This window comes from Eptesicus fuscus, chromosome 11 (genome assembly GCF_027574615.1).
Source record: "Eptesicus fuscus isolate TK198812 chromosome 11, DD_ASM_mEF_20220401, whole genome shotgun sequence".
In the NCBI taxonomy this organism is placed as follows: Eukaryota; Metazoa; Chordata; class Mammalia; order Chiroptera; family Vespertilionidae; genus Eptesicus; species Eptesicus fuscus.
In genome coordinates, this window is record NC_072483.1 from 75,393,216 (window position 1) to 75,418,598 (window position 25,383).

Genomic DNA, 25,383 nt, shown 5'->3' on the forward strand with positions numbered 1-25,383 from the left:
GAGTGGATTAAAAAACTGTGGTACATCTACACAATGGAATACTATGCCGCTATAGAAAAGAAGGAACTTTTACCATTTGAAACAGCATGGATGGAACTGGAGAATATTATGCTAAGAGAAATAAGCCAGTCAGAGAAAGATCAATATCATATGATCTCACTCATATGTGGGATATAATAATCAACGTAAACTGATGAACAAAAATCGATCCAGAGACAAATGGCGGGGGGCGGGGGTGGAGGTTAGAGATCAACCAAAGGACTTGTATGCATGCATATTAGCATGACCAATGGACACAGACACTGGGGCGGTGGGGGCTTGCCCTCAGGAGTGAGAGTGGCTGGGGTGTTCAATTGAGGAAAAAAGGGTGCATATGCAATACTTTAAACAATTAAAAAAAAGGAAACAGGTGAAATTACATTCAATAAATATAAAAGGTAGTTAAAAATTAAAAAAAAATAAAGTCAGGGAACAGAGATCACACTCCATCAGCTGCAATAATAGGTGATGAGACTGAAGGTCCTTGACATTGTCTATTTGATTTGCACTGCACTGGCCAGAAAAGAACTTAACTTTTAACTTTATTTTTCAGGAATGTCCCAAGTTTAACTACTCTCCACCTCACAGAAGAACTTATTCTTCCCAAGTAATTTATGACCTCACTGGGCACCGCTTGGAAAATTATCTTATATCAACTGCTAATGAGTTTATGCAAAAAAGGTAAAAATACTCTGTTTATAACATTTAATTGAGCATATCTTGCTTTTTAATTTTAATGGTAATTGCCTTCTGAACTTGAGGCAATAGATGCACATGTCTATTGATTATTTACATAGTTAAATTATCTGCTTTATCTAAACAGCTTATGTATTAATATTTAAGTAATGACTTTAAATTAGGATTCATTTGCACAAATTAAAAAGCATTGGGGTTTTTTCTGCTTCGAAAATGTATTGTAAAATTTATACACTTTTTTTCCTGAAGTAAAAGAGAAGTTATTGACTGGATTATGCCAACTTGGAGAATTTTAAGGCATTGCTTCCCATGACACAAGGCCTTAGTTTCAATATGCATATCTCTGCATGTGCATAAAATGTGTACCTCAAGGTCCCTGGACAAATACCTAAGTCACTTAAGCATTTTCTATGAATGTAAGATTGGCAGGCTTGCATTTGCAAAAACATGGAGGGATCTGGAGGACACTAAACTAAGTGAAACAAGCCAAAAACAGAAAGACAAATACTGCGTGATTTCACTTATATGTGAAATCTGAAATAGTCAGACTCATAGAGGTAGAGAGTAGAATGGCAGTTGCCAGAGTTTAGGGAGACGGGGAGATGGGGAGATGCTACTCAAGGATATAACAGTGTCAAGATGAATAGATTCTGGAGATCTAATGGACAGCCATATGACAAGGTTAACAATACTGTATTGTATACTGAAATTTGCTAAGAGGATAGACCTTAAGAGTTCTCAGTACGTATTCATACAACACACACAAAGAAAATGGTAACTATGTGAGGTGATGGATATATTAATTAGCTTGATTGTGGTGGTTATTTTACAATGTATACACATATCAAAACCTCAAGTTGTATACCTTAAATACATATAATTTTTATTTGTCACTATACCTCAATAAAGCTAGGGATGTGGGAGTTGGTGGGCTTGCAATAGCTACTATTTTCTCCTCTTTTCCATTTTCTCCCACTTTTATTTCTCAATGTACATAAAAGACTAATATTAGCTATAAAATAATCCTTCCAAAAATTTTCTGGTCAGAGATACATGTAAATATTTCCAACAAAATTGGGTTGATTATTCAAAAACTGTTCTAAAACCTATTTTTTTAAAAAGTGGACAATACACTATAGTGTTCTTTACATACCAAAACTATAGTGAGTTCTATGACCACATTTAAGATGACAGCCACAAGATTATATCAGCATAAATGCATTATTACTTATTTAACCTAACCCCTATTGGGACATTTAAACTAATCTATTATTTAAATTGCTACTTGGAATTGTTAAATCCACTTCTTATTAAGAGACCATGAACTGATGGGGAGTTACATAATCATAACTCACCTTCAAATATCCAGGAAGAAAAAACATACAGCGACAGGGGACAATCTAAGGAGAAAAGTTGGGAGACTAGAAGAAATGTAGTCACTTGGAAAAAGTTAAAAACTGATGCTATATCACTGTAGTGCTTGGTTTACAGCAAAACTTATTTAAAAAGGGATATTTAAGCTCTAAAGTCTCATGATTTCTGTGATGGTGCAAATCTGGTTATGTTGGAGGAATTGGTTAAATCTAATTTGGTTAAATTGTCATTGGTTTTAAGATGATTACTCCACATTTGCTATTGTTTAGGACTTTTTATTTCTAGCTATATGTACATTTTAGACTAAAATATAATAAAAATAAATCAATGAAAATGTAAAATATTTATCAGGAAGTATTTATTTTATACCTTAAATGTGTTCCTAATGGAAAGAAAAGATTGAGCTCTTAAACATTTTAGATCTATTTATGACTATTTGCTCCATTAAATAAATATAAATTTTATTATTTTACACAGATATGGAGGTTGGAGTTTTGGGCTGCCTTTGACTAACGACCTTCGTTTCGATGTAACAGCAGTTCCTGCCAATAGAACACTTGCCAAGGTAAATTATAAAGTTTCTTCTGAGATGTCATAGAAATGAGAATGTGAACTTGAAATGTTCAAGCGTTTCCATGAGGTGAAAACAAAACATGGGTATAATCCATTTGAAAAGCAGTTTGGGGTAATACATACCCCATAACACAGTGATTTCAGTCTGTGTATTTACCCCAGGGGAACACGTACACATAAGTACCAGGATACATATACAAGTGTATGCATACTAGTGTTTCTCATATTAGCCCAAAATACAACTCCAAGTGTCCATATACAGTAGAATACACAAATAAATTACTATGTGTTTATTCAATGGACCTTTTAGCAATGGAAATGAAAAAACTCAGTGTTATATAATACACAGGCTAAATCTCACAAACATTATTAATAAGCAAAAGAAAAGACAAAAAGGAATAAATAACTATAATTGCATTCACTGTAGACATTGAGAATTGGCAACTCTCCAGCCTATTGTTTAGGGGTTAGAGAATTATGATTTGGAAGGACGGAGGGTCAGGGAGAAGTTATTCTGGATGCTGGCGAGTTTTGTTTCTCAGCCTGAGTGATGGGTCAATGGTGTACTCCCTTTATAATTTTTTGTTAAACTATACATTAATGTTTTATTTATATTTTATTGTGTTGTGTCATATATATTTAGTCTTGTTTCTTAGAGAACATGGACAGTTAACAGAATTTGAAGGAGATTTAAAAAATCCTGTTGGCTCTTTTTTCTTCTAGATCATACCTTTGTTTTGAAACAAGCATGAGTCACAGGATCACACACGTTTGATCAGACTTACAATCAATGGTAGTCTTAGAGAGTTTCAGTTGCCCTTCCCATATTTCTGTTTAGGTTGTAAGAGACATATACAAACTTGGGGAAGTAAAGAACTAACATTCACTTAGTTATTGTTATAAACCAAGCACTAGCATCACCTGTTACACAAGCTACCTAATTCCATTCTCACAACATCTTTATAAGATAGGAATTGAGTCTATTTTAGCTGGTTTCCACAAGGTCATAGTGCAAGTGAAAAGTAAGTAATAATACTGAATATTTGAATGCCACCCCCTTTTGTTCCTTTCCTCCTTCTCTCAACACCGTAAATATTCTTGCATAAACAAAGGAGTTGTAATATTAAATAATTTCTCTGTAAATCAGATTTTTAATTTTTAATTATTGACTGGGTTTCTTGAATAGAGGTCCACCAGTATTTTAAGTCCCTCTGTATTTGACATAGAAAGTAAAGGAACTCACTTCTTTGTGGGTTATAACTAGGAATAGAGACTTAGTGGGGGGGAATTTCAAGGTTATCAGTCTTGTTGCTAAGACTGATGCTTGCATATGTGTTTAATTTTTTTCTACAGCCTGACATATATGCCATGTGTTTTTATTATATTTTGAGAGCCAACATGCCTCAGTTTTAGTCTGAGACTCACTATAAATCAGCTGCAGAGATGGAGATAATAGCACTTTCTCCAGTTTATTTAAAGCTGGGGCTACAGAGAAGATCAGGGTAACTAATAACTTACCATACAGAAAAATACCTAATTGCTGGCCATCACTGAATTGGAAACTTAGAGGTCTGTGGTCCGCACTCTGGGGGATGGTTCATAATCTTCCAAGATGAAATAAGCTCTTAGAAATTGGTACTCTTATTTTAAATACAAATTCTGTAGGCTGTCAGGTGTAAAGACAGCCTAATTTATTGAAACACAATTCTGATCTTGACTTCTTTTGGAATTGAACAGGTGTGGTATGATCCAGAAGGCTATCACTCCCTTCCAGCTTACCTCAACAGCCTGAATAATTTCCTCCTGCGACTTAACATGTCAAAATATGATGCTGCCCGACACGGTAAAGTTACTTACACAGAGCTTCTTGTATTGCACCTTTTGCCACTCTCCGTATAAAAATTCATGTTAGATCCCATTTCCTCCCCGTGGCAGGCATTTTATGGTACCTAAATCACAGATCTTTAAAAGGAGTTTAAAGCTACTACTTCCCAACTACCACCAGATGGAAAGTTTGGGATAACCCCCTTAACTTCAATTTAGTTTCTCATTTATCAATTCAGGGTAGTCATGCTGACTTCGCCCTTATTTCTGCTTTCATACCTACCAGTTATATCTCAGAGGAAAATATTTTGTAACTAGTTACTTGTATATAGGCTAAAAAATAAAAAATAATGTCAATAAATACTAAGCACAAATCTAAACATGAGGACAACACATTTCAACTGAAAGTTCTATGCTTGACCAAAAGTGTTACCATTAATTGAGACTTACCATATGACGCATGCTTTCTAGGGACTGTGGCTAATCTTTTCAAGCACCCTTTCAGGCTGGGTATCCTTGTTCCCTACTATTTATCTGGGGCTCCGAAGTGGGATTTGAACTCATGCCTGTCTGACTCTTGCCTCTTTATTTTTTAAATACTTCTCTATTCTCAGCCAGCTTTACTTTAGTTGGATATCCCAAGAGGCTTCCACATAGTTTTAAAACTAGAGTCTGTAATTTGAAAGAGACTGATTTATTTTTTTCTAATTCAATTACTGTCCGTCAGACTATTTTATTGTCTTAAGCATTGCTCAAATTGTTTTTGCCATATTGATCCTAAAAAAATAATAATGATAAAGATAAAGATTAAAAAATAAGTCTCATATTTGCTGGCTAAGCCTGAGGGCTAGCCCAATAAATGAGCTAACAAATAACCTATTACGTAGGGAGTAAAGATACAACATGTCTTTGAGAAATGCTGAGGCCTACTTTTCTTTCATCTGCTTAAACCTGCTGTTGGGCATAATAGTGTATGCTGTATGTTCTGTGATTGTACCAGTCAACTGTGGACCAAATACTCATTCTAGAAACAGAATCTTTTGCGATCTTCATTTCAGAGAAAACACCATTTTCCCCCAACTGCTTTGGCATTTTCTTAGCAGGAGGAACCATAATGAAACAGCATGAGATAGATAGTCCTGAGATGTGGAGCGTCAAAAAAGGGCATAGTCAAAGTGGTAAATTAAGTGAGATGGTGACTAAAGCTAGCTGAGTATAACCTGGTTTGAAATACTGTTGAACACTTGACTTTCAGTAGGAGGTATTATTCCGAGCAAAAGACATTTGTTGCTGTGACAGGTAATGAAAGTGTAAAAAGTATAGAAATGACTAAGGGAAATGTAGCAAAGGTGTATAGGTGAGAACAAGAGACCAGTGCACTTTTGAAGGGTCAGCTATTGAAATCTGTATTCAGTTTTCATTTATTACTAGTGTTCTTTACCAAGAACAAAGCAATCTGAACCATCCTGGACTCCAGCAGACTAGTTATGACTCTTACCACCGTATTTTTAAAAGTCTTTGTTGTTGAAAGTATTACAGATGTCCCCCTGTTTCCCCCCCCCCCATTAACCCCCTCCACCTGCTCTGGCCCCCTCCCCACCTACTACTGTATTTTTAAGTTACAGAATACAAAGAATTCAGAATTCCGGAACATACATTTTACATTGACCCTAAAAATAAATTTATTTTTAATTTAAAAATAAGGCTTAGCTTGAATTATATTTTGTAATTAACTTTTCTTCCATAGACTTATGTAAGGGGGAGAGTAGCCTCCCTCCCTCTCTGGAAAAAGTTTGATTTTTTTAAAAGAAAAAAAAATCCATGTCATCCCAAAATACCTTTGTTATTTTATAATGCATGTGTAGGGTCTGGCATGGCAATACCGTCTACAAAAATCAACTCAACTATTCTCCTCCCACCCCCACCCCACTACTCTAGTTGTTTTAAAGCATTTTTGTTGGAGTCTACATGACCTGGACTTTGCTTTAGCTGTAAAATTGATTTTCTTTGAATTCTCACATTCTATTTAAAATCTTTTAATTAACTTTCCTTTATAATGTCAATATCTATTATATTCATATGGTTTCCTCTCATGGTTAATTACACATGAAAATTCTGTTCTTGCTTCCCAAGGAATATTGTTTTTACTAACAAATATTACACAACATGGCTCTTTTTCAGAATAACTGACACATTGTTCTCAACCCCCTGGTGTTCATTCTTACCTTTTATGGAGTTAGTAACAATGGTCAAAAGGAAATATCTCATTTTATTTTATTTATTTTATTTTTTTTCAATTTTTTTTATTAAAGTATTATAAGTGTACATATCTTACAATTGCCATCCCCCACCCCACTCCCATATATGCCCTCACCCCCCAGAGTTTTGCATCCATTGGTTATGCTTATATGCATGCATACAAGCCCTTTGATTGATCTCTTATCTCCCCCACCTCTCCCTAACCTTCCCCCTGTAATTTGACAGTCTGTTTGATGCTTTACTGTCTCTGTATCTATCTTAAATATCTCATTTTAGGTTTACAACTAGAGAAACAACATAAAATATGTTACTTTTAAAAATATTTTTAATAGATTTTTAGAGAGAGGAATGGAGAGGAAAAGAGAGAGAGAGAAATATCTATGTGAGAGCAAAACATCTCGGCTGCCTCCTGCATGACCTGACCAGGAATCAAACCGGCAACCTTTTGGTACACAGGACAACACCCAACCAAGTTAGCCACACCAGCCAGAGTTAAAATGTGTTACTTTTAATGTGTATTGGATGTGGAAGAAATAGTTGAAATTTTAAGATTGACTAGATTTAATAAGCATTTATTGACTAATCGCTGTACTCAAAACATTGTTCTAGATGCTGTAGAACCCCAGAGAAGATTTTGGTATAGATCCTTAACCCTGACACATTTACTTGACCTTTCAGCTAACGATATGTATGAAAACAATTGCACCATATTTTATAGTGGGCTAAATGTATTTGCAAAGATTCCTTTAGAGTACTTTTTGATTCTGAAGCACAAAGCAGAAATTTTTTTTAAAAGGTTTTCCCCTGCCTATATTGTAATTTAACAATTAGGTTTATGTAGGGTCCCGAGGAAAACTGAATCTCAGTAAAAAGAAAGCCCATTAATTTACACACAAAAAAAATAAATAAGAAAATTTTATTCCCCCAGTGATGTGATTAAAGTTCTAGGCAAAACTGGTTATTGTTGTTAGTATCTCTGTTTTACTTCAACTACATACTTTTTTCTTTACTATATAACAATTTCTTAAAGTAAAATTCTTTAGATCATACCATAAGGAGAAAAGTATTGCATCTTACTCTCTAAAAATTGATATTTCTGATGAACTGAATACCTACTAAAAGAACTGTCTCTTCTTTAAGCCATCATCATGTATAGTCACCCTTATCCAGGCGTGCAAGACCAAGAACAAGCCACGTAAGTGCATATATATGACATGACTACTTCCTCCTTGGCCTAGACGGGTCTTTGCACTAAGTATTATAATTGGAAATCACAGTTGTATCTGCATGAATGTCAATCTAGAAAAGCTGGTAATATAAGTCACTGCCTGGGACAAAAGGAAGTTTCTTAAAAATTGTACAGTGGGGTTTCCAAGTAGCGCTTGTTGACTGTAGATTCATAGAATCTGTTGCTTTTGTAAGTCAAGTGCATCAGTGCTTCATCATTTCAATTTCCCTGCATAGCATTTAAGTCCTATTTCTATTCTCAAGAACTATATAACTCTTGATACACCCTGTAACCCTTGGAGACAGAGGTTTTCTATCAAATATCCCCAGTCAATTCAGATGAGCTAGAGCTACATTTATTCCAGGGTCACAGGCGAGTCATGTAGAAGGTATTATCTGGATGCCTTACAGGAAGACTTATTTGTGTCACAGCCAACTCCTATAGTGTTTTGTTGATGATTTTAGTCATGAATCTTTCTGAAAGGAAAAGTGGTTCAAAAATGTATGTGTGCTTTCTTCCTATTGATCACCACAGAATGAGCAGCCTAATCGATATTTTAGTAGCCCTCTCCATCCTGATGGGCTACTCTGTCACTACAGCCAGCTTTGTCACCTATGTTGTAAGGGAGCATCAGACCAAAGCCAAGCAGTTGCAGCACATTTCAGGCATCGGTGTGACATGCTACTGGGTAACAAACTTCATATATGACATGGTGAGTAATTTGTGTATTCTCGGGAAGACAGGGTTGATTTTAGTAGAAGATATCAGTTTTAAATTTTAAACTTACTGATGCTAGTTTGTTCATATTATTACCATAAAATAAGTAAACTAAGAAAAAAATGCTTGGCATCTGGCTTGTAGTCATCCAGTGGTTGGATGATGTGCTAGAGCTACATTTATCCCAGGGTCCCAGAGAAATCCACCTGCTCTCATCTCTGTGGTCTGAGAACCACTCGTATCAGATCCCCCAGTACACTTGTTGACTGCAGATTCCAGGGCCCCACTCCAGACACCTTAGATCCCTGTCTTGGAAATGGAGCCTGGGAAATACCCACTGTTAACAAAACCCTTCAAGTTAATTTATGCACACTGAAGTTCAAGGGCCATTACTGTGGAGAAACAGAAGCTCCGCAGAACAACCTTGCCCAATGGTACCAAATAATCAAGCTTATACAATTTAATCAACTAATACTGAACATTTCAAAGTAGCAGCCCAGGCAGAACAACACATTGGAGAAGATTAGTAGGAACAATAAAGGATGCATTTTATTGCTAGCCCTCTCATTTGCATAAAGTGATCTCAAAGTTCGGATGGTTTTTCTTGACTCCAAATGTGCCTGTATTGGCCAAAAGCCCAGGATGGGCATGCTTTGCCTGGTGATTATGGTGAAATTGTCTGGGTTGCTGTAGTGATCATTGGCTTAAAGGATTGGAGAGTAATTAACTGCATATCCATTTTGTGAATGTATTTAGTGAGGTCTGAAATGCTTTTGTTGTAGAAGTCAAATCTAAAAGAACAGTAATGACTCCTCTGGACTTAATAGGAACTTTAATGTTAAGAAAGCTTAAAAGTATATACTTCTGTGAAGGGCTGCTAACTATTCAGATTCTGTTGTTCTAAATCTGGTGTTCACTTCAATTTAGAAGATTCTCACCTCCCCCATCCCCGGCCCCAAATTAAAATGCTGTCTCTTTTATTGTGTGCATCTTGCTGTAAACTCTCAACATTTCATATTTGTGCTTGTCAGTAAAACACTGTTCTTTGTTCATATACCTGTGACTCCAAGAATGTGTGAGCCCCGCTGCTCTGCTGTTTGGCACAGACTGCCTCACACTGATAACCAAGCCTTAGAAATCAACCATCTGAGAGAGTTCCAGTCTTCAAAATGAAATCAATACTTTGAGGACTGAATCTAATGCCAGGATCGGATGCCTGGCTGTCTTATCTTTCTCACTGAGCTTCTGGCACCAAATCATCCAGTCTCAAGGCCTGGAGGCAGGAACACTAGGGACTCCATGTATATCTATACAGATGAAGGCTGGCTTGACCTCATGTTGCAGGAGACAATTTCTAGAGTGAAATCAATGTAAAATAAGCTGAATGTTACCAGCCACAGGAACATCAATAAAAATTTCTTTCTTTAAACATTTCTAGGTCAACTTGTTATAGTTTTAAAGTATATGGGCTATTAATTTTTCTTTAAAAATACTTGTCATATATTAAACATTATTTTACCTATTCCTGTAGGTCTTCTACTTGGTGCCTGTAGCATTTTCAATTGGTGTCATTGCAATTTTCAAGTTACCTGCTTTCTACAATGGGAACAACCTAGGTGCTGTATCTCTCCTACTCCTGCTGTTTGGGTAAGCTGCAGTGAAAGAATTAACAGAATAAAAATCTCCTAGGCACAAACAAAGCCTAAATCTCATTAGCTAATTTACGATTGCCTTGGGGTTTCATTAGCCATGAGTGATGACTAACAACACATTATGCTTGTAGTTTGTAAAGTACAATACATCTGAACGTGAATGTTGTTGTTATTAATAGAATTACCTGCCATTAATGAGCATTTACTAGGTACCAAGTGCCATGCTTAGCAATTTACATATGTAATTTAATTTACATAAAAGTGGAGGCTTTACAATGATCAGAAAAATGTATATGCATATATGGATTTGTGTATTAACAAATTTTGAGTATATATATATAGCATTTTATATGTTTATTTTATTTATATTTTTATAGATGTCTAAACCATACACATAATATTCTTTCTATATTAGGGTAATATAGATTGATACAATCAATGCTTAGAGTAGCAATTCTTTCTTCCCTGAATGCATGAGTCCTATCCATTCAGTTAGCAATTGCAGCTGGTGAAGGATCTCTTTGTCTCTAGTTCTACTTCATTACCCCAAAGGTTGCTCAAGTATTTGCTCAAAATAAGACAGCCAGCTTCTAAGCATATCCTGGTCTGTTTAGCTTGCTTATAATGATATTATTATTTTTCCTCAACTTTAAATTGGAAGATTTATATTGATTAAATCCATATTTTCAAGAAGAAAAAAAGATCTTGCCTAGGTAGTATAATGCCATCTCTAGGAGGAATTAGTTTAAAATTGTCACGATGTAGGACTGCTCAAGATTACTTAAAAGAGAGGGTTCTTACTGTCATTTTAAAAACTTCTATTGGATTTCTGTTGTTGTTGCTAAAGAGAAGAATTGTAAAAAGGAGAGATCTAGCTATGTGGCTTGGAAATTCATTCCTAATGTTTATTTTCACTTTGGAACTCCATCTATGTATGTATGCATGTATGTGTTTAATAGAGAGAATAATGAAGGCATAATTTTAATTATTAATTATTAACATATAGGTATGCCACATTTTCTTGGATGTACTTGCTGGCTGGGATCTTCCATGAAACAGGAATGGCTTTCATCACTTATGTCTGCATCAACCTTTTCTTTGGCATCAATTCCATTGTTTCCTTGTCGGTGGTATACTTTCTGTCCAAGGAAAGGCTTAATGATCCGGTAAGATCTTTTAATAGTCTGCTAAACTTCAATGGATACGTCATATACTTCAACAAGTCCAAGGTGGAAAGGTTTTCTGTAATTTGCATTACCTGAATAGAAAAGAGACATTTCATTAGATTCTATTACATTTAGTAGAGGAGAAACTACAGCCTTTTAATTGCACTTACCCAGCAACAACACTATTGACATATGATAGGGCTAGAGTGGGTGATAGAGTGAAATCAGGTATTCCACTACAAGAATCATGCAACCAATTGGTCAGCTAAACTCTTCACTTATTAACAAATTTTTATGATATGGTAGTGACAAGGACAATGGCTTAATCATATGATTGTATGTTAAGATTCATTTCAACATTTATGGGAAAAAAATCCCAATTCATTCCCTTTTGATCATGGGTTGGAGCCTCCTTCACTGTAAGCATCACTTTGCATTCAGAGCTGACAATTACGATTAGTTACAAGGGAAGCAATAACAGTGCCAGGCAATGGAATGGGAAAGAATAGAGAAGAAATGAAGTGAACTGAGGAAGAAATGAGCACACTCCTGGAGGAAGAAGAAAGTTCATGAGGAGCATGGCTGGCCCCAAGTGTGAATAATGAGAAAATGAGCCATTTGCTTCTCATTAAGATAGGTCGTCTTTCTCCTCCCATCTCATTGCACCATTTTAGTCCCTCTTCAAATACAAATTACCTTAGGTTCTGAAGCTGTAGTGTACTAAGTTTCACTCAGGCACCTGCTGATACCCTGTGTCAGACCCCTATACCCTGGCTATTTCTACATTCCTAAAACCTAAGGCAGGTCTAGAAGTGATTCTGTCTCCAGGGTTTGGCCCAACATCTTAGATCATCTCAAGAAAAATATAATCTTTTCTGCCTGTATTTTAATATATATATATATTTAAATATCTTTTTATTGATTTCAGAGAGGAGAGGGAGAGAGAGATAGAAACATCAATGGTGAGAGAAAATCATTGATCAGCTGCATCTTGCATGCCCCACACTAGGGATTGTACCCGCAACCGGGGCATGTGCCCCAACGGGAATTGAACTGTGACCTCCTGGTTCATAGGTCAATGCTCAACCACTGAACCACACTGGCCTGGATCTGCTTGAATTTTAGTATGAATCTCTACCATTTGGTTACAGTAAATATCTATATGCAAATTCAACATACATATGAAATAATTGCCAATCGAGTTAAGCTTCTCATTCCAATATTTGTCTACATCTCGCTTTAAATTTTTGTCAATTTGTTGGAAGTCTAACACTGAGCTTCACTTTTGTTTATCTTATTTCAGACGTTAGAACTTATTTCTGAAACCCTCAAGCGCATTTTCCTGATATTCCCACAATTCTGTTTTGGCTACGGATTGATTGAACTTTCTCAGCAACAGTCGGTCCTGGACTTCTTAAAAGCATATGGTGTAGAATACCCAAGTGAAACCTTTGAGATGGATAAACTAGGTGCAATGTTCGTGGCTTTGGTTTCTCAGGGCACCATGTTCTTTTTCTTGCGACTCTTAATTAATGAATGGCTAATAAAAAAATTCAGGTAAATACAATGAAAACATAGTGTGTGACATCCATGATGGAACTCAATTCAAAATATTCAGGGAGGGGTCAATATGTCTAAGCTTTTCCATCAGTATGGAAATGTTTTGCTCAAAAAACCTTTTCAAAAATTGTAGCATAATTCACCATTCATTTCATTCAGTAAATAGTTATAAAATTTTACTATGCAAGTATTATTGTATACTAGAGAGTAACATTAAGCACAATTGTGAGCTATAAAGAAATTAAGATTGAGCAATGGAGAGAAAATATGTACATAAACAAAAGATGTAGTCTGTTTATGTTGTTTGAGTTAGGGAAAATAGAAGTGGGGAAAGAAGATTGACTATGTAGCATATTAACAATGCATTTGGGGCAACTTTTTGAAAAATGGTGAATGTGTGTCATATTAGCTATGGATTTAGGAAAATAAAATTGAGGACAGAATCATAAATGCACCTATCATTAACCCAACGATTCCATTTCTAGGAATTTTTTCTACAGATATGCTCACAAATATGTGAATTTATGTATACATAAAATTATTCATCATAGCAACCTATTCCTAATAGCAAAAGAATGAAAACAACCTAACTTTATTTAGGGACTAGTTAAATAAATTATATACATGTATTCATAAATTAAAAACCATGCAACCATTAGACAGAATGACACAGTTACCTGTGTAATATTTTGGATTACTTCTAATACTTATTAAGTGAAAAATGCAGGGTTTAAAACACTGAGTAAAGTATATTACCATTTGGGTTAGACAGGAAATATATGTTATTTATACAAACACATGCATAGACTATATAATTATGTGTGCCTGTGCTGAAAAGAACTGTATATGGTTGAAGAATATTTACTTTTCATTATATAGTCTCAGCACCATTTAAATACATGATGTGCACATATTACCTATCAGAAAATAAAACTTAAGTTAATAATAATGAAAGAAATGACAAGAGCAAAGATGGAGAAAAAAATCTTGGGACATATCTGAGAAATATCTATTAGTTTAGAACAGAATAAATGCAATGAAATAGGAGTTAGAGTATGTGGTTGGAAGATCATGGAGTTTATTGAATGTTTGGTTAGAGATATGTGGTTTGGACTTTGTTCAACAAACTAACAGTAGTCCATTAAAGGTTTTTGAACAGAGAGCAGCATGATCAAATGGTGCCTCAGGAGGTATGATTTTGTTGAGATAGTGCTAATTGGGATGGACGAGTCAGAGACACTGTAGCAATTTGAGTTTCCTGGAAAAATCTAAGTGAGAAAGAGTGAAAGCCCATGATGGTAATAGAAATAGACAGAAAACGATCGATGACAATGACTGGATATTATAGGGCATTTCCAGTGCTATCAGACTGACTGCATGAGTGGATTTTGGAATGGGGAAGATTCAAAGAAAGCATCACAGTTGTGATCTCTGGGGATATCATTAAAAGACACAGAGACATCAGGAGGAAAACTAAACTGATTTGTTGGGTTTTAAACTTTGTTTTGTTTGGTTTGCTTTGGTGTTTGTTAAGCAAGATACTGATGTGGATTTGAGATTTGACACTTACTGAGCTTTCATGGTTGACCTTAAAGACATTCACAGTAAAAAGATTATAGAAATAACATTCATATTATTGATGATAAAAGAAGAAATAGAGAGTATTTTAAAAAGGTGATCACTGATTGTACAATTGTAAGTGTTGATTCTCATTAATGATTCTGGTCTCTGTTAGGAAGTAACTTTCAAACCCAAACTGACCTCCTAATTACTAAAAATTAGGAATCTGATTTGTAACAGTGGATCTATGGGCATTCAAGTCATGGAAAGCAAAAGTTGTTTTCCAAATATCATAGCAAATATGGCGAAGAGCACTCATACTAATTTTTAAGTTATTTGAGTAGCAAAATGCATAACAAATTTAAAACAAACCTAGTATGTGATAGCATACTTGTAGTGAGGCAAGAACCCATTAAAACATGTCAAAATTGAATGGTGCCATTTCAGAATCATTGATGCAAATTATTGGGTTCATTTTTTTAGACTCTTCTTCAGAAAATTTAATTCTTCACCTGTAATTGAGACAATAGATGAAGATGAAGATGTGCGGGCTGAGAGATTAAGAGTTGAGAATGGTGCAGGTGAATTTGACCTGGTCCAACTCCATCGTCTCACCAAGTCCTACCAACTTATCCACAAAAAGATTATAGCTGTAAACAACATCAGCATTGGGATACCTGCTGGGGAGGTGAGAAATAGTATTTTGTTTCTAACTGTCCTTAATGTTGGTATGATAAGTGACAAATATAAATCTTTATCTTTCCTTAATTTTTTTTCTAAAAATATATAAATCAACCTCTGAATCATTTGATGGGTTCTATCTATAAAATTTACTTATAGACCCATGTGTTACATACCTACAGTATATGTCTTCCCTCTTGATAGGGAGGATTCATCACATGCCAAGTCCTGAGCCCCTTCCCAAGCTACTCTCCTCCCTGGGTGGGCTGTCAGTCAAGAAGCCTGTGTAGGGTGTTCTCCTCCATGTTTAGTTTCCAGGCCTCTTCAATAGAGAGCATAAAGAAATCAGTTGTCAGAAGTGAGGTCCTGGGACTGCATCCATATTTATTCTTGCTGTTTTCACAGAGCAATATTAAGGCAGCTTTGAAAGGAGAAACACAAGGTGGGCATATCCCTTAGTTTCCGAGCAGAGCTGCAAAATAAATGTATCAAATATATTCGACAGTATATAGAAATTTCTGCTTCAGCAGCTTATTCAGTAAAGTTGTGATTACAGTTTGTGTGAAAAATGTGAAATCCATAAATACAATTACTTTGTCAGGTTAGCATATCTTACTCGGTATTTTTCCATGTCACTCAGAGGTGTGCTGTGATATATATAGAACAAGTCATATATATTTTCAAATGTTCAAATGTAGTTAAAGGAAAGAGAGGGAAATGATACATAAGTACCCATATGTTTTAAGAATTTTTATTTTTCAGTTAGAGTGGACATACAAAATTATATTAGTTTCAAGTGTACAACTCAGTGATTAGACATTTATATAACTAACTAAGTGAGCACCACAATAAATCTAGTACCCATCTGGCACCATACATAGTTATTGCAATATTATTAACTATATTCCCTATGCTGTACTTTACATCCAATGACTATTATGTAACTGCCAATTTATTACCCAGTTGTTTTAAAATAGAAAGTTTTATCAAATGCCAATAAAGCACTACAATGTGCATGAATAATTCCAGTGATTTATTTTTCTTGGTAATTTATTTTACCCAAGGAAAAGGAGGAAATATATACAATAGTAACATGTCTTTGGTTTTAATTAAGCTTCAATTTTTTTTTTCTCCCGCTAACCAGTGCTTTGGCCTTCTTGGGGTGAATGGAGCAGGAAAGACCACTATCTTCAAAATGCTGACTGGAGACATAATTCCTTCAAGTGGAAACATTCTGATCAGAAATAAGACTGGGTATGAAAAACAAATGCTTTAAATAACTTAGCACTATGCAATTGAATGAAAAATAATTAAAGCAGATTCTTTATGTTATTTTATGGTTATGGTATTAAATCCTCGGGGGGAGGGGGGATGGCTATTCAAGAAAGTAGAAATTTTTAAACTTTAAGTGTAACTGATGGTGGGATTCTTTTTCCTCTTTTTATCTGAACCACTAATCACCATGACTAAAAGAGAACTGCCTTCCCAACATTTGGGGATAGAGAGGGAACTAAGTTTTGAAACTCATCTGTGTCTTTGATTCTCCCAATTCAGATCTCTGGCTCACGTAGACTCTCACAGCTCACTAGTTGGCTACTGTCCTCAGGAAGATGCCTTAGATGACCTGGTAACTGTGGAAGAGCATTTGTATTTCTATGCCAGGATACATGGAATTCCAGAAAAAGATATTAAAGAAGTGAGTATAAGTGTGACAAACTAGATCATTTGTTTCTGTTTCCCACCCTTCATCCCCTCAAGACCAAGTTGATATCTACAAAACTAAGACATTTCCTCCTGATTAGCTTGGTTGCATATATCATATACATACCTTTGAACTCAGCTTTAGAAGCTCCTCGGTCAGTTTTTGTTCAGTTATTTTTTAACATATTTTTATTGATTTTGGAGAGGAAAGGAGAGGAAGAGAGAGATAGAAACATCAATGGTGAGAGCTAATCATTGATTGGCTGGTTCGTGCATCCCCCTTACTGGAGATTGGCCCCACAACCTGGGCATGTGCCCTGACGGGGAATGGAACTGTGACCTCCTGGTTCATAGGTGGATGCTCAACCACTGAGTCATGCCTGGCAGGCTTTCAGTTACTTTTTAAGAGCTATCAAAAAAAGGATCACACAGGCCTTGGCTGTGGGTGGAGCATTGATTGGTGAAGCCTGAACATCCTTTAATGTCCAGATACAAAATGGAATTACCTACAAAATGCCGAAGTAAAATAGAATAGCTTCCCATTTGAATTTTTAAATGTGGGTTTGTACTTCACTACAATTATTTGCCCTTGTAATGGAGTGGTTAACCTTCAGGGCAGTTTCCTCTATTTTTGCAATCCCAGGGACCTGTTGAAATCTTCCTAGAAATCCATTATTTGCCAGGGCTATTTAAGTACAAAAATAGCCACAAGCACTCATGATTCCTCAGTTAATGTGATAAAATTTTGATACCAGGTCAGTTTAAAAAGACTTAAAGCCTTTCTGACAACTCACCTCTCCGGGAGAAGAAAGATGAAACTGTGAGGACATCAATGAGAAACCTGCCTTGAGAAAGGTTGAATTCTGTTTTAGCTCTTTTAAGCTTAACAAGGAAACCCTGTGTTAATGTAGCAGGAAGAATAATCTGCAATTGCAAACACAAACACACACACTCACATGCACATATGCATACATGCAACACCTTTGGGGGGAAATCCCACTGAAAATCAGCCTCCCCGGAATCACTTTTATCTTTTAAAACATTATTAATTTTAAGTGGACCTTTGAAAATAAAAATAAAGTCTATGTGCAGTTTAAATGTTTGAATTTTTCTGGTATGTATTTCTTCACACTTTTTTCACAAACTGCTTTTATGTTTCTTTGTTTAGTGCTTTAAGGGTTTTGGTAGGAGAAGTTCAATCTAACTCTCTTTTCCGCCCACAGACTGTTCATAAACTCCTGCGCAGACTTCACCTGATGCCCTACAAGGACCGGGCTACCTCTCTATGCAGCTACGGCACAAAAAGAAAACTATCCACTGCACTGGCCTTGATCGGGAAGCCTTCCATCCTACTGCTGGTAAGAGAAGCCGTGAAAAAGGCTATTGCAGCCCAGCTGGTGTGGCTCAGTGGTTGAGCTTCACCCATGAACCAGAAGGTCACAGTTCGATTCCCAGTCAGGGCACATGCCACATGACTGTGTCGTGGGCTGGAACCCCAGTGGGGGGATATGCAAGAGGCAGCCAGTTGATGATTCTCTCTCATCATTGATGTTTCTCTCTCTCTCTCCCTCTCTGAAATCAATAAAAACAAATATTTTTTAAAAGGCTACTGCACAATTAGAACCACATATCCAATTGGGTGTCACATTTCATTCTCATTATTGGAATTAACATTTGTGAAGCGCTCACTGTGTGCTGGTTGTTTTGCGAAGCACTTTACCTATAGAATCTCATGAAAGGAATTTATATCAGCAAATAATTTGTTGCCACAACAGTTGCCCTGAAATATGTTTTTGTCTGAAGCTGTGTCACAGTCAGTTTCAGAGAAAACACTTGGCATGGGAATGGGAATTAGCTGGAATAAATTCAGGGTATACAAGTGAGTCAGTAATGGAATATGGTAGAATTTGATTCCCAGTTACTGGGGAAATCAGTTGTATTGGTAACGGATCAGGTGAACTAACATATTTTTAAACTTCTAGAAAGAAGGAAAGACACATTTTAAGACAATGTGTTTTGCTAAAATGTTATTTCCTTGTTACTGAAATCCATGAGTTACCTAGCTTGACATGTGATTGGTAATCTGCCATTTTATTTTATCTGAATTTTTCAAAGGCAAGAAATATAAGTATTTTTGTTAAGAGCTATAAAATTAAACTGACCACCTGGAAATGTAAATTACACACAGGGGTAACATAGCATTCTGCTCCCCAGTATTTCAGAGAAATAAGCTTGCCCTTATTTAGGAAAATCCCCTTCATTTAAGGACATCCATACTCCAAAAGAACCTTAAGTATATGCAATAAAAATCCACTTATAAATCACCACATTATTCCCGGGATTAAGTCATGCAGAGGATCAGTTCATGTAAACTGCCCAGATGGAGTGATGCACAGCCCAACTCTCTGTAATACCAGAGCTTACAATGTATTATATCCCTGCCAATCGATGCTTATAATGGAATTTTATTGTGTAAGTGTCCCTTAAATTGAACAAAACAATCCTTAGGCACTCCTGTGAGATAATAGATGTAAAGTACTTCAAAAAGTTAAAAGTGCTGTGCAAATGTTAGCTATTAATGAGCTTCACTGAAATATTGGCTTTGAGAGAAAGATAGTATATTTTCTTTTATACGCATTTACTATATGTGCCATCATCTTCAAAAATAGGAGCTGTGACAATATATCCTTTACTGTGTCCCCAAATTATCACTCATTTCTTTCTCTAAATTTAAATTTAAGCCCCTACTATAAAAACAGCCTCTGGTGATCATATGTAAATACTTTCCATTACATATGTGTATATTTAATTTTTACCTAATCTTGATGACCTGTAATTTGTTTGTTTAATCATCCATTTGCCCTACTATTGCTTGCTTAGATTATCCATTGCTACATTTCTAATTTTATGTCTGAACAATTTTTGAAACAGCATTTACTTTTTCAAATATAATTTATATCTTTCCACTTGGCAGTTTCTGCAAATTATATGCTTATTTCCCCAAAGAGTATGAGATTTTAATTAATGACATAAAACTAAAAATACACCTCAAGCCAGCCGGTTTGGCTCAGTTGTTGAGCGTGGACCCATGAACCAGAAGGTCATGGTTTGATTCCTGGTCAGGACATATGCTCAGGTTGTGGGCTCCATCCCCAGTACGGGGTGTGAAGGAGGCAGCCAATCAATGATTCTCTCTCATCTTTGATGTTTCTATCTCTTTTCCCATTTCCTTTCCTCTCTGAAATCAATAAAATATTTTTAAATATATATATACCTCAAATGTATTAACTGAAAACTCAAATTGTGTTCTTTCCACTTCACATAGCATATTATTACTCACAGCCACGCGTCTGCTATCAGGAGCAAGGCAGCAATCTCGTTGCTGTTGGCTTCAAATATATATGTGACAATGTACTATTAAATGTAAAAACTCTGCTTTGTCAGTAATTGAAGCAGAATGTTTTCCAAAGAAATATAAGAGACAAGTGTAAAGTTATAGGATGTCAACTTCAATGAGACACTTTTTAAAACAGATTGTCAATTTTAAATGATTAATCCTGAGCTTTTAGACAGCAGCAGAAAGAAGTCTATTAAGTATGAACAAGTTAGTCGCAGGACTTCGCAAAGTGATTTTTGTTCTAGGCAAGTGAGATGTAGTGATTCATGTGAGGAGCCTCATCAAAAATGAATTAATTTGATAAATTTTTCTTGTAACTTTCTATTAAGGATGAGCCAAGCTCTGGGATGGATCCTAAGTCAAAACGGCACCTCTGGAAGATCATTTCAGAGGAAGTACAGAATAAATGTTCTGTCATCCTCACATCTCACAGGTAAACTGAGTGCGGGAACTTTCAGGTCAATAGGTAGGCACGATTCTAGGATGATGGGTGGGAAAAGGTAATCCCCATGTAATACATATTGATAATGAGTGTTCACAATTAGGTGAAAGTATTTTGTGTTTATAGCCTTAGGAGCAAGTCGGGCAGGTTACATAGTGAGAATCCAGCTGAGATAGGGCCTAAACAATCTTTTTAAAAACAAATTTCTTACGATTTATGATCCTCACAACTCAACTATGACACCCTGTTGCCTATTGCATAAAGTTCAGCATCTTTTGGCTTAGTATGCAAGGCCTTTTATTATCTAAATGTCTAGCCCTTTTTTCCCTATGACACCCTCTCCAATCAGTCTATCTGAATGACTCGTGATTCCATACACACTCATTGACCTTTCCTCTCGCCGTGCCCTGAAAATGGTCTTTTCAGAAAGTCTCTCCAAGGTGTAACCTTACCCAGTCCTTTAAGAAGCAGCTCCCAGGCCTTCTTCATAGAGTAGACCCTCCCAATCAGTTAAGTAAAGAAGCACCGGAAGCACCTATGCTTTTCTTGTGAGGTTGACCTTGCATGAAGTTCACCCTTTTATTGCAATTATCATATAGTAGAAAGAGTGTTCGACTAGTTTATCATCAAGAAACTTGTTTCTATCCTAGCCTTGCCCTAGCATACCATCTATCCTGGAGCCAATCATTTAATTGTCATGAACGTTCATATGAAGTTATCATGGTCTATGAGATTAGAAATTATGTAATCACATGCAGGTTAATGAGTTATAAATACAAAACCATAAAAACCAACTAAGTATGGACTATGAAGCATGATGAAAAGAGCTCAGTGTTATTTGGGGAACATTTTTTAGGAAATGTAGGTCTCAAGTCAAAGCTTGAGGGAGTTTGAAAGAAGTAATGTGCTTGATAGGGTGTTCCGAGTGAAAGAGTTGGCCTCAGGCTTAAGAAGGAGCAGTAATAAACCCTAGGTGAAGATATTTAATTGATATTAAATTTTTTTTAGTTCTTCAAGGGAAAAGCCATATTAAGGAACTAAAATAGTATTTCTAAAGTGCCATAATGAAATAGTTAATTTCTGTTCATGAATGGAACTCCAATTTTCTGTGTCCAGAATTCTGAAATGGTTGTACTGTCTTTCAGCATGGAAGAATGTGAAGCTCTCTGTACCAGGCTGGCCATCATGGTGAATGGGAGGTTCCAGTGCATTGGATCTTTGCAGCATATAAAGAGCAGGTGAAGAGCAAATGTGTGTTTAACATATGGAGTGGCATAATCAATCTGATGGTACTATGCTCACCTCCAAGGACAATCTCAGCAGCCTACCCTGCAATGAGTAGTAGAATTGGAATGGATAAGTTGATCATTGCCTCATTTTAAAGTTAAATTATCTTAATGAGGGTTGGATGTATTTTTAGTTAATAACCCCAAAACTTACAAGGCCTACAAGCTTTAAAAGATTAATCCACAACCAAAATAACCTCAAAAGGCAGTTTCAGGAGTTTACTAAATAACAAATTAGACTTTGACAGGTATAGGAAGGCAAAGATTTTTATCTAATATGTTCATTTGCCATATGCACAAGCTTTCAGTGAGCTATTTAACATTTTTTATCTCATTCAAAACCTTTTAATCAATGATATTTTGGGGTAATGTGCTTAAATATAATACTAACAAATTAAAATGAAATTAACATTTTATATTTGCCAGAGTGCATATACATATATATATCCAAACTTCATGATGTTATAACTTTATCTGTACAACTGGCTTTCTTATATGATAGTATTAACCAAGATAAATAAAAAGGATGGAAGAGGCCTTATATGTTGTTCTTAACTTGCATATAAACTCTACTCTTGGTGCTAACAGTTAGCTGGTATATCTATTTTTATCCATGTTTAAAACCCAATGACTTTAATCTTTACCATTGACACCAAATTTCCAATGACTTACCTCCCAAGACCTTGTTTGCTTTAAATTAGAAAGTATTTCACCCCAGAAATTGATATCAACTGTCAATTCATGGATGTCCAAAAAAGCCAAGATTTTATATATATTTTTTCTAATGCAGCTTTTGTCTAAAGATTTTGACTTTGTATAGCAGTAGAAATAAATTTAAAAAACCCATGGCAGTTCACTATTTCCAGTTTGCAGCATGCCCTGAACATTTATGACAAAATAACAGTCTTTATATAAGAAAAGGGGCTCTAATGGTCAGCTTGGGTCCTGTTTCATTATCTAGAATTCCAGGGGAGCTATTTCAGCAAAATGGAACTTATATTGTATTTTGCACTTTCGCTTTCTAGGTTTGGACGAGGATTTACTGTCAAGGTTCACGTGAAGAATACCAAAGTTAGCATGGAGGCCCTCACAAGGTTCATGCAACTGCACTTTCCAAAAACATACTTAAAAGTGAGTAAGAGATTGTCCTGCCTTTTTATATTGACTGGTTATGATATCCAATAACATAGTGGACATTTGCCCTTTTCAAGTTGACCACAGGTTTATTGTTAATCTTAACATATTCATTAGTTAAATTTATATAAGATGCTCTGAAGCACACTTAGCATAAATAGGAACTTCAAATTATTCTATTCTTCAAATAGAATCTTCAAAAACCTATTTTGTATAATTACAAAAATTATATTTTTGTAGCTATTAACAGTAATGCCATCTTTTCACACACCTTCCTTTATTTCTTCCTCACAAAGGCTTTATGACCATACTGTATTAGTTTCCGAGTTGTATACATAACTAGTTTACCAGTTATATACATTAGGGAACTGAGGGATGACAGATATTATTTCTGTTTAGAAAAAGAATTCCAGAATTTCAGAATGGCTCAGCCAGAAGCAATTCTCTTCTTTGCTACCCTCATTTAAAAGATAAGCCCACAAAGGTTTGAGCAGAACCACTTGGAATCAAGTTCTTAAACCCACATTATTCAATGAATTCCATCTTACTAGTATATGTATCCACAGGATGGATCCCTACAGATCGCACATAGTTCAAACTTAAATGCACTTTATGAAAAAATATTATGATTATATAACAGCTTTGATGTACAGGAACTTGTACAAAATGATTATAGCAAATTCTTGTTGTAAAGGGAAATCATGTGTGGAGTGGTGAAAAGAAATTGGAAGTCTTGGGCAGAGGTCAAGTTCTCCCTGTGTGATTTCTAGCAAGACAGTTAAAGTCTCTGAGCCCCATTTTTCTCATTTGTAAAATAGCAATAATGGCATCTCCATCACAAGATTGGCGTGAGAAATAAGTGCACCATATTAATGTGAAGTGATTGGAGAGAACAAAATAGAATATGTTTTTAAAAACAATTCTTTTATCTCTACAAAATACCTTTGCCTCAACCTCCCAAGCTTTAGCTAACTTCTCCAGGAAATAATAGCGTTTACAATTCTTATCAAAGCTCATTTTCTATCATCTAAATTAAAATCAAGTTTAAAAATCGAAAGGACCCGTTCCTTGCACAAATCACGTTGGTCATAGTGCTTTTTCTTTCCGTGAATTTCTAGATCGAAGTCTGTGCTTATTCGCTGAGTGATGAGATTACATTCGCCCTGGTCTGTTCCTCATGGACCAGGGCTACACAAGACAAATGCAGTGATGATAAAAGTCTTATTTCTTTTTAAACAGACCATCCTTTACAAGCATCTGGTGGTTTCTAGATATCTAGAAGGGAAATAGCAGGAACAAGTTGGAAGTAAAATGAAGTAAGATCCTGATTGCAGTGACAGGTGTGATGTGAAAGAAGTCGATGAGAGGGGCTGGGCAGTGTACAGGGCTGAGAGGAGGGGTTTCCAGCAAGGGAAGTCTGGAATGCCAGGCTGAAATGCACAGCCATGATTTAACCCATAGAGTTCCAGGGGTAGATTCTGGAGCAAGACTACATCCTGATTAAGCTAGTGTTTAGAAAAGATTACCCGTGCTGCTTTAGGACAGTATATGAGTGTAAATAGTTTCTAGGCTTCTGAAGAGGTGGTTGCAGTAACTCAGACCTGGAGCGATCAATCTCAGGTTAATGATACTGATGGTGCAAATAGAGAGGAAAGTTTAAATTGGAAAGTTGTTTTAGGTGAAAAGGAAATGGGACATGACAACTGATTAAATATGCAGAAGAGCAAGGTGTTAGAGATGCTCCAAGGAAATGAGAATAGATTACTAAGTAGATGCTAATCCTATGTATTGACTAACATAAAGAAGTTGAAGAGAATTTTGGGGTCAGGTGTGAAAATATATAGTGTTATTTGAATGAGGTTTCCTTAGGAAATGCTGTTGCAATCTAGCCTCTTTAGCCAATATAAACTGAGCAACTAATCCTTGGCCCTTCAGGTGAATTTTAACATTTAAAAAATGAAATTTCTAAATGTTATCTCTGAAAAAGCTTATGTGAGCTGAGAGCATAATCTGACATCTGAAATATCATCCCATAATATTTTTTTGCAGGTGAGACTATGATGACTTTATAAGTGCACACTAATGTAGAATGCT

General features: G+C 35.8%; 1 protein-coding gene across 1 annotated transcript in view; it reads left to right on the forward strand.

Annotated features, from left to right (window-relative positions):
* ABCA12 (ATP binding cassette subfamily A member 12) overlaps nt 1-25,383 on the forward strand; it is a 171,199-nt gene that overhangs the window by 142,743 nt on the left and 3,073 nt on the right. Inside the window, exons 37-51 of the mRNA XM_054723042.1 lie at nt 593-720; nt 2,587-2,674; nt 4,420-4,525; nt 7,906-7,960; nt 8,528-8,705; nt 10,242-10,357; nt 11,369-11,528; nt 12,832-13,085; nt 15,132-15,336; nt 16,474-16,583; nt 16,884-17,025; nt 18,254-18,388; nt 20,757-20,860; nt 22,015-22,107; nt 23,181-23,286. Of these exons, the coding sequence (XP_054579017.1) occupies nt 593-720; nt 2,587-2,674; nt 4,420-4,525; nt 7,906-7,960; nt 8,528-8,705; nt 10,242-10,357; nt 11,369-11,528; nt 12,832-13,085; nt 15,132-15,336; nt 16,474-16,583; nt 16,884-17,025; nt 18,254-18,388; nt 20,757-20,860; nt 22,015-22,107; nt 23,181-23,286 (1,980 nt within the window). The remainder of the gene's footprint in view (nt 1-592; nt 721-2,586; nt 2,675-4,419; nt 4,526-7,905; nt 7,961-8,527; nt 8,706-10,241; nt 10,358-11,368; nt 11,529-12,831; nt 13,086-15,131; nt 15,337-16,473; nt 16,584-16,883; nt 17,026-18,253; nt 18,389-20,756; nt 20,861-22,014; nt 22,108-23,180; nt 23,287-25,383) is intronic.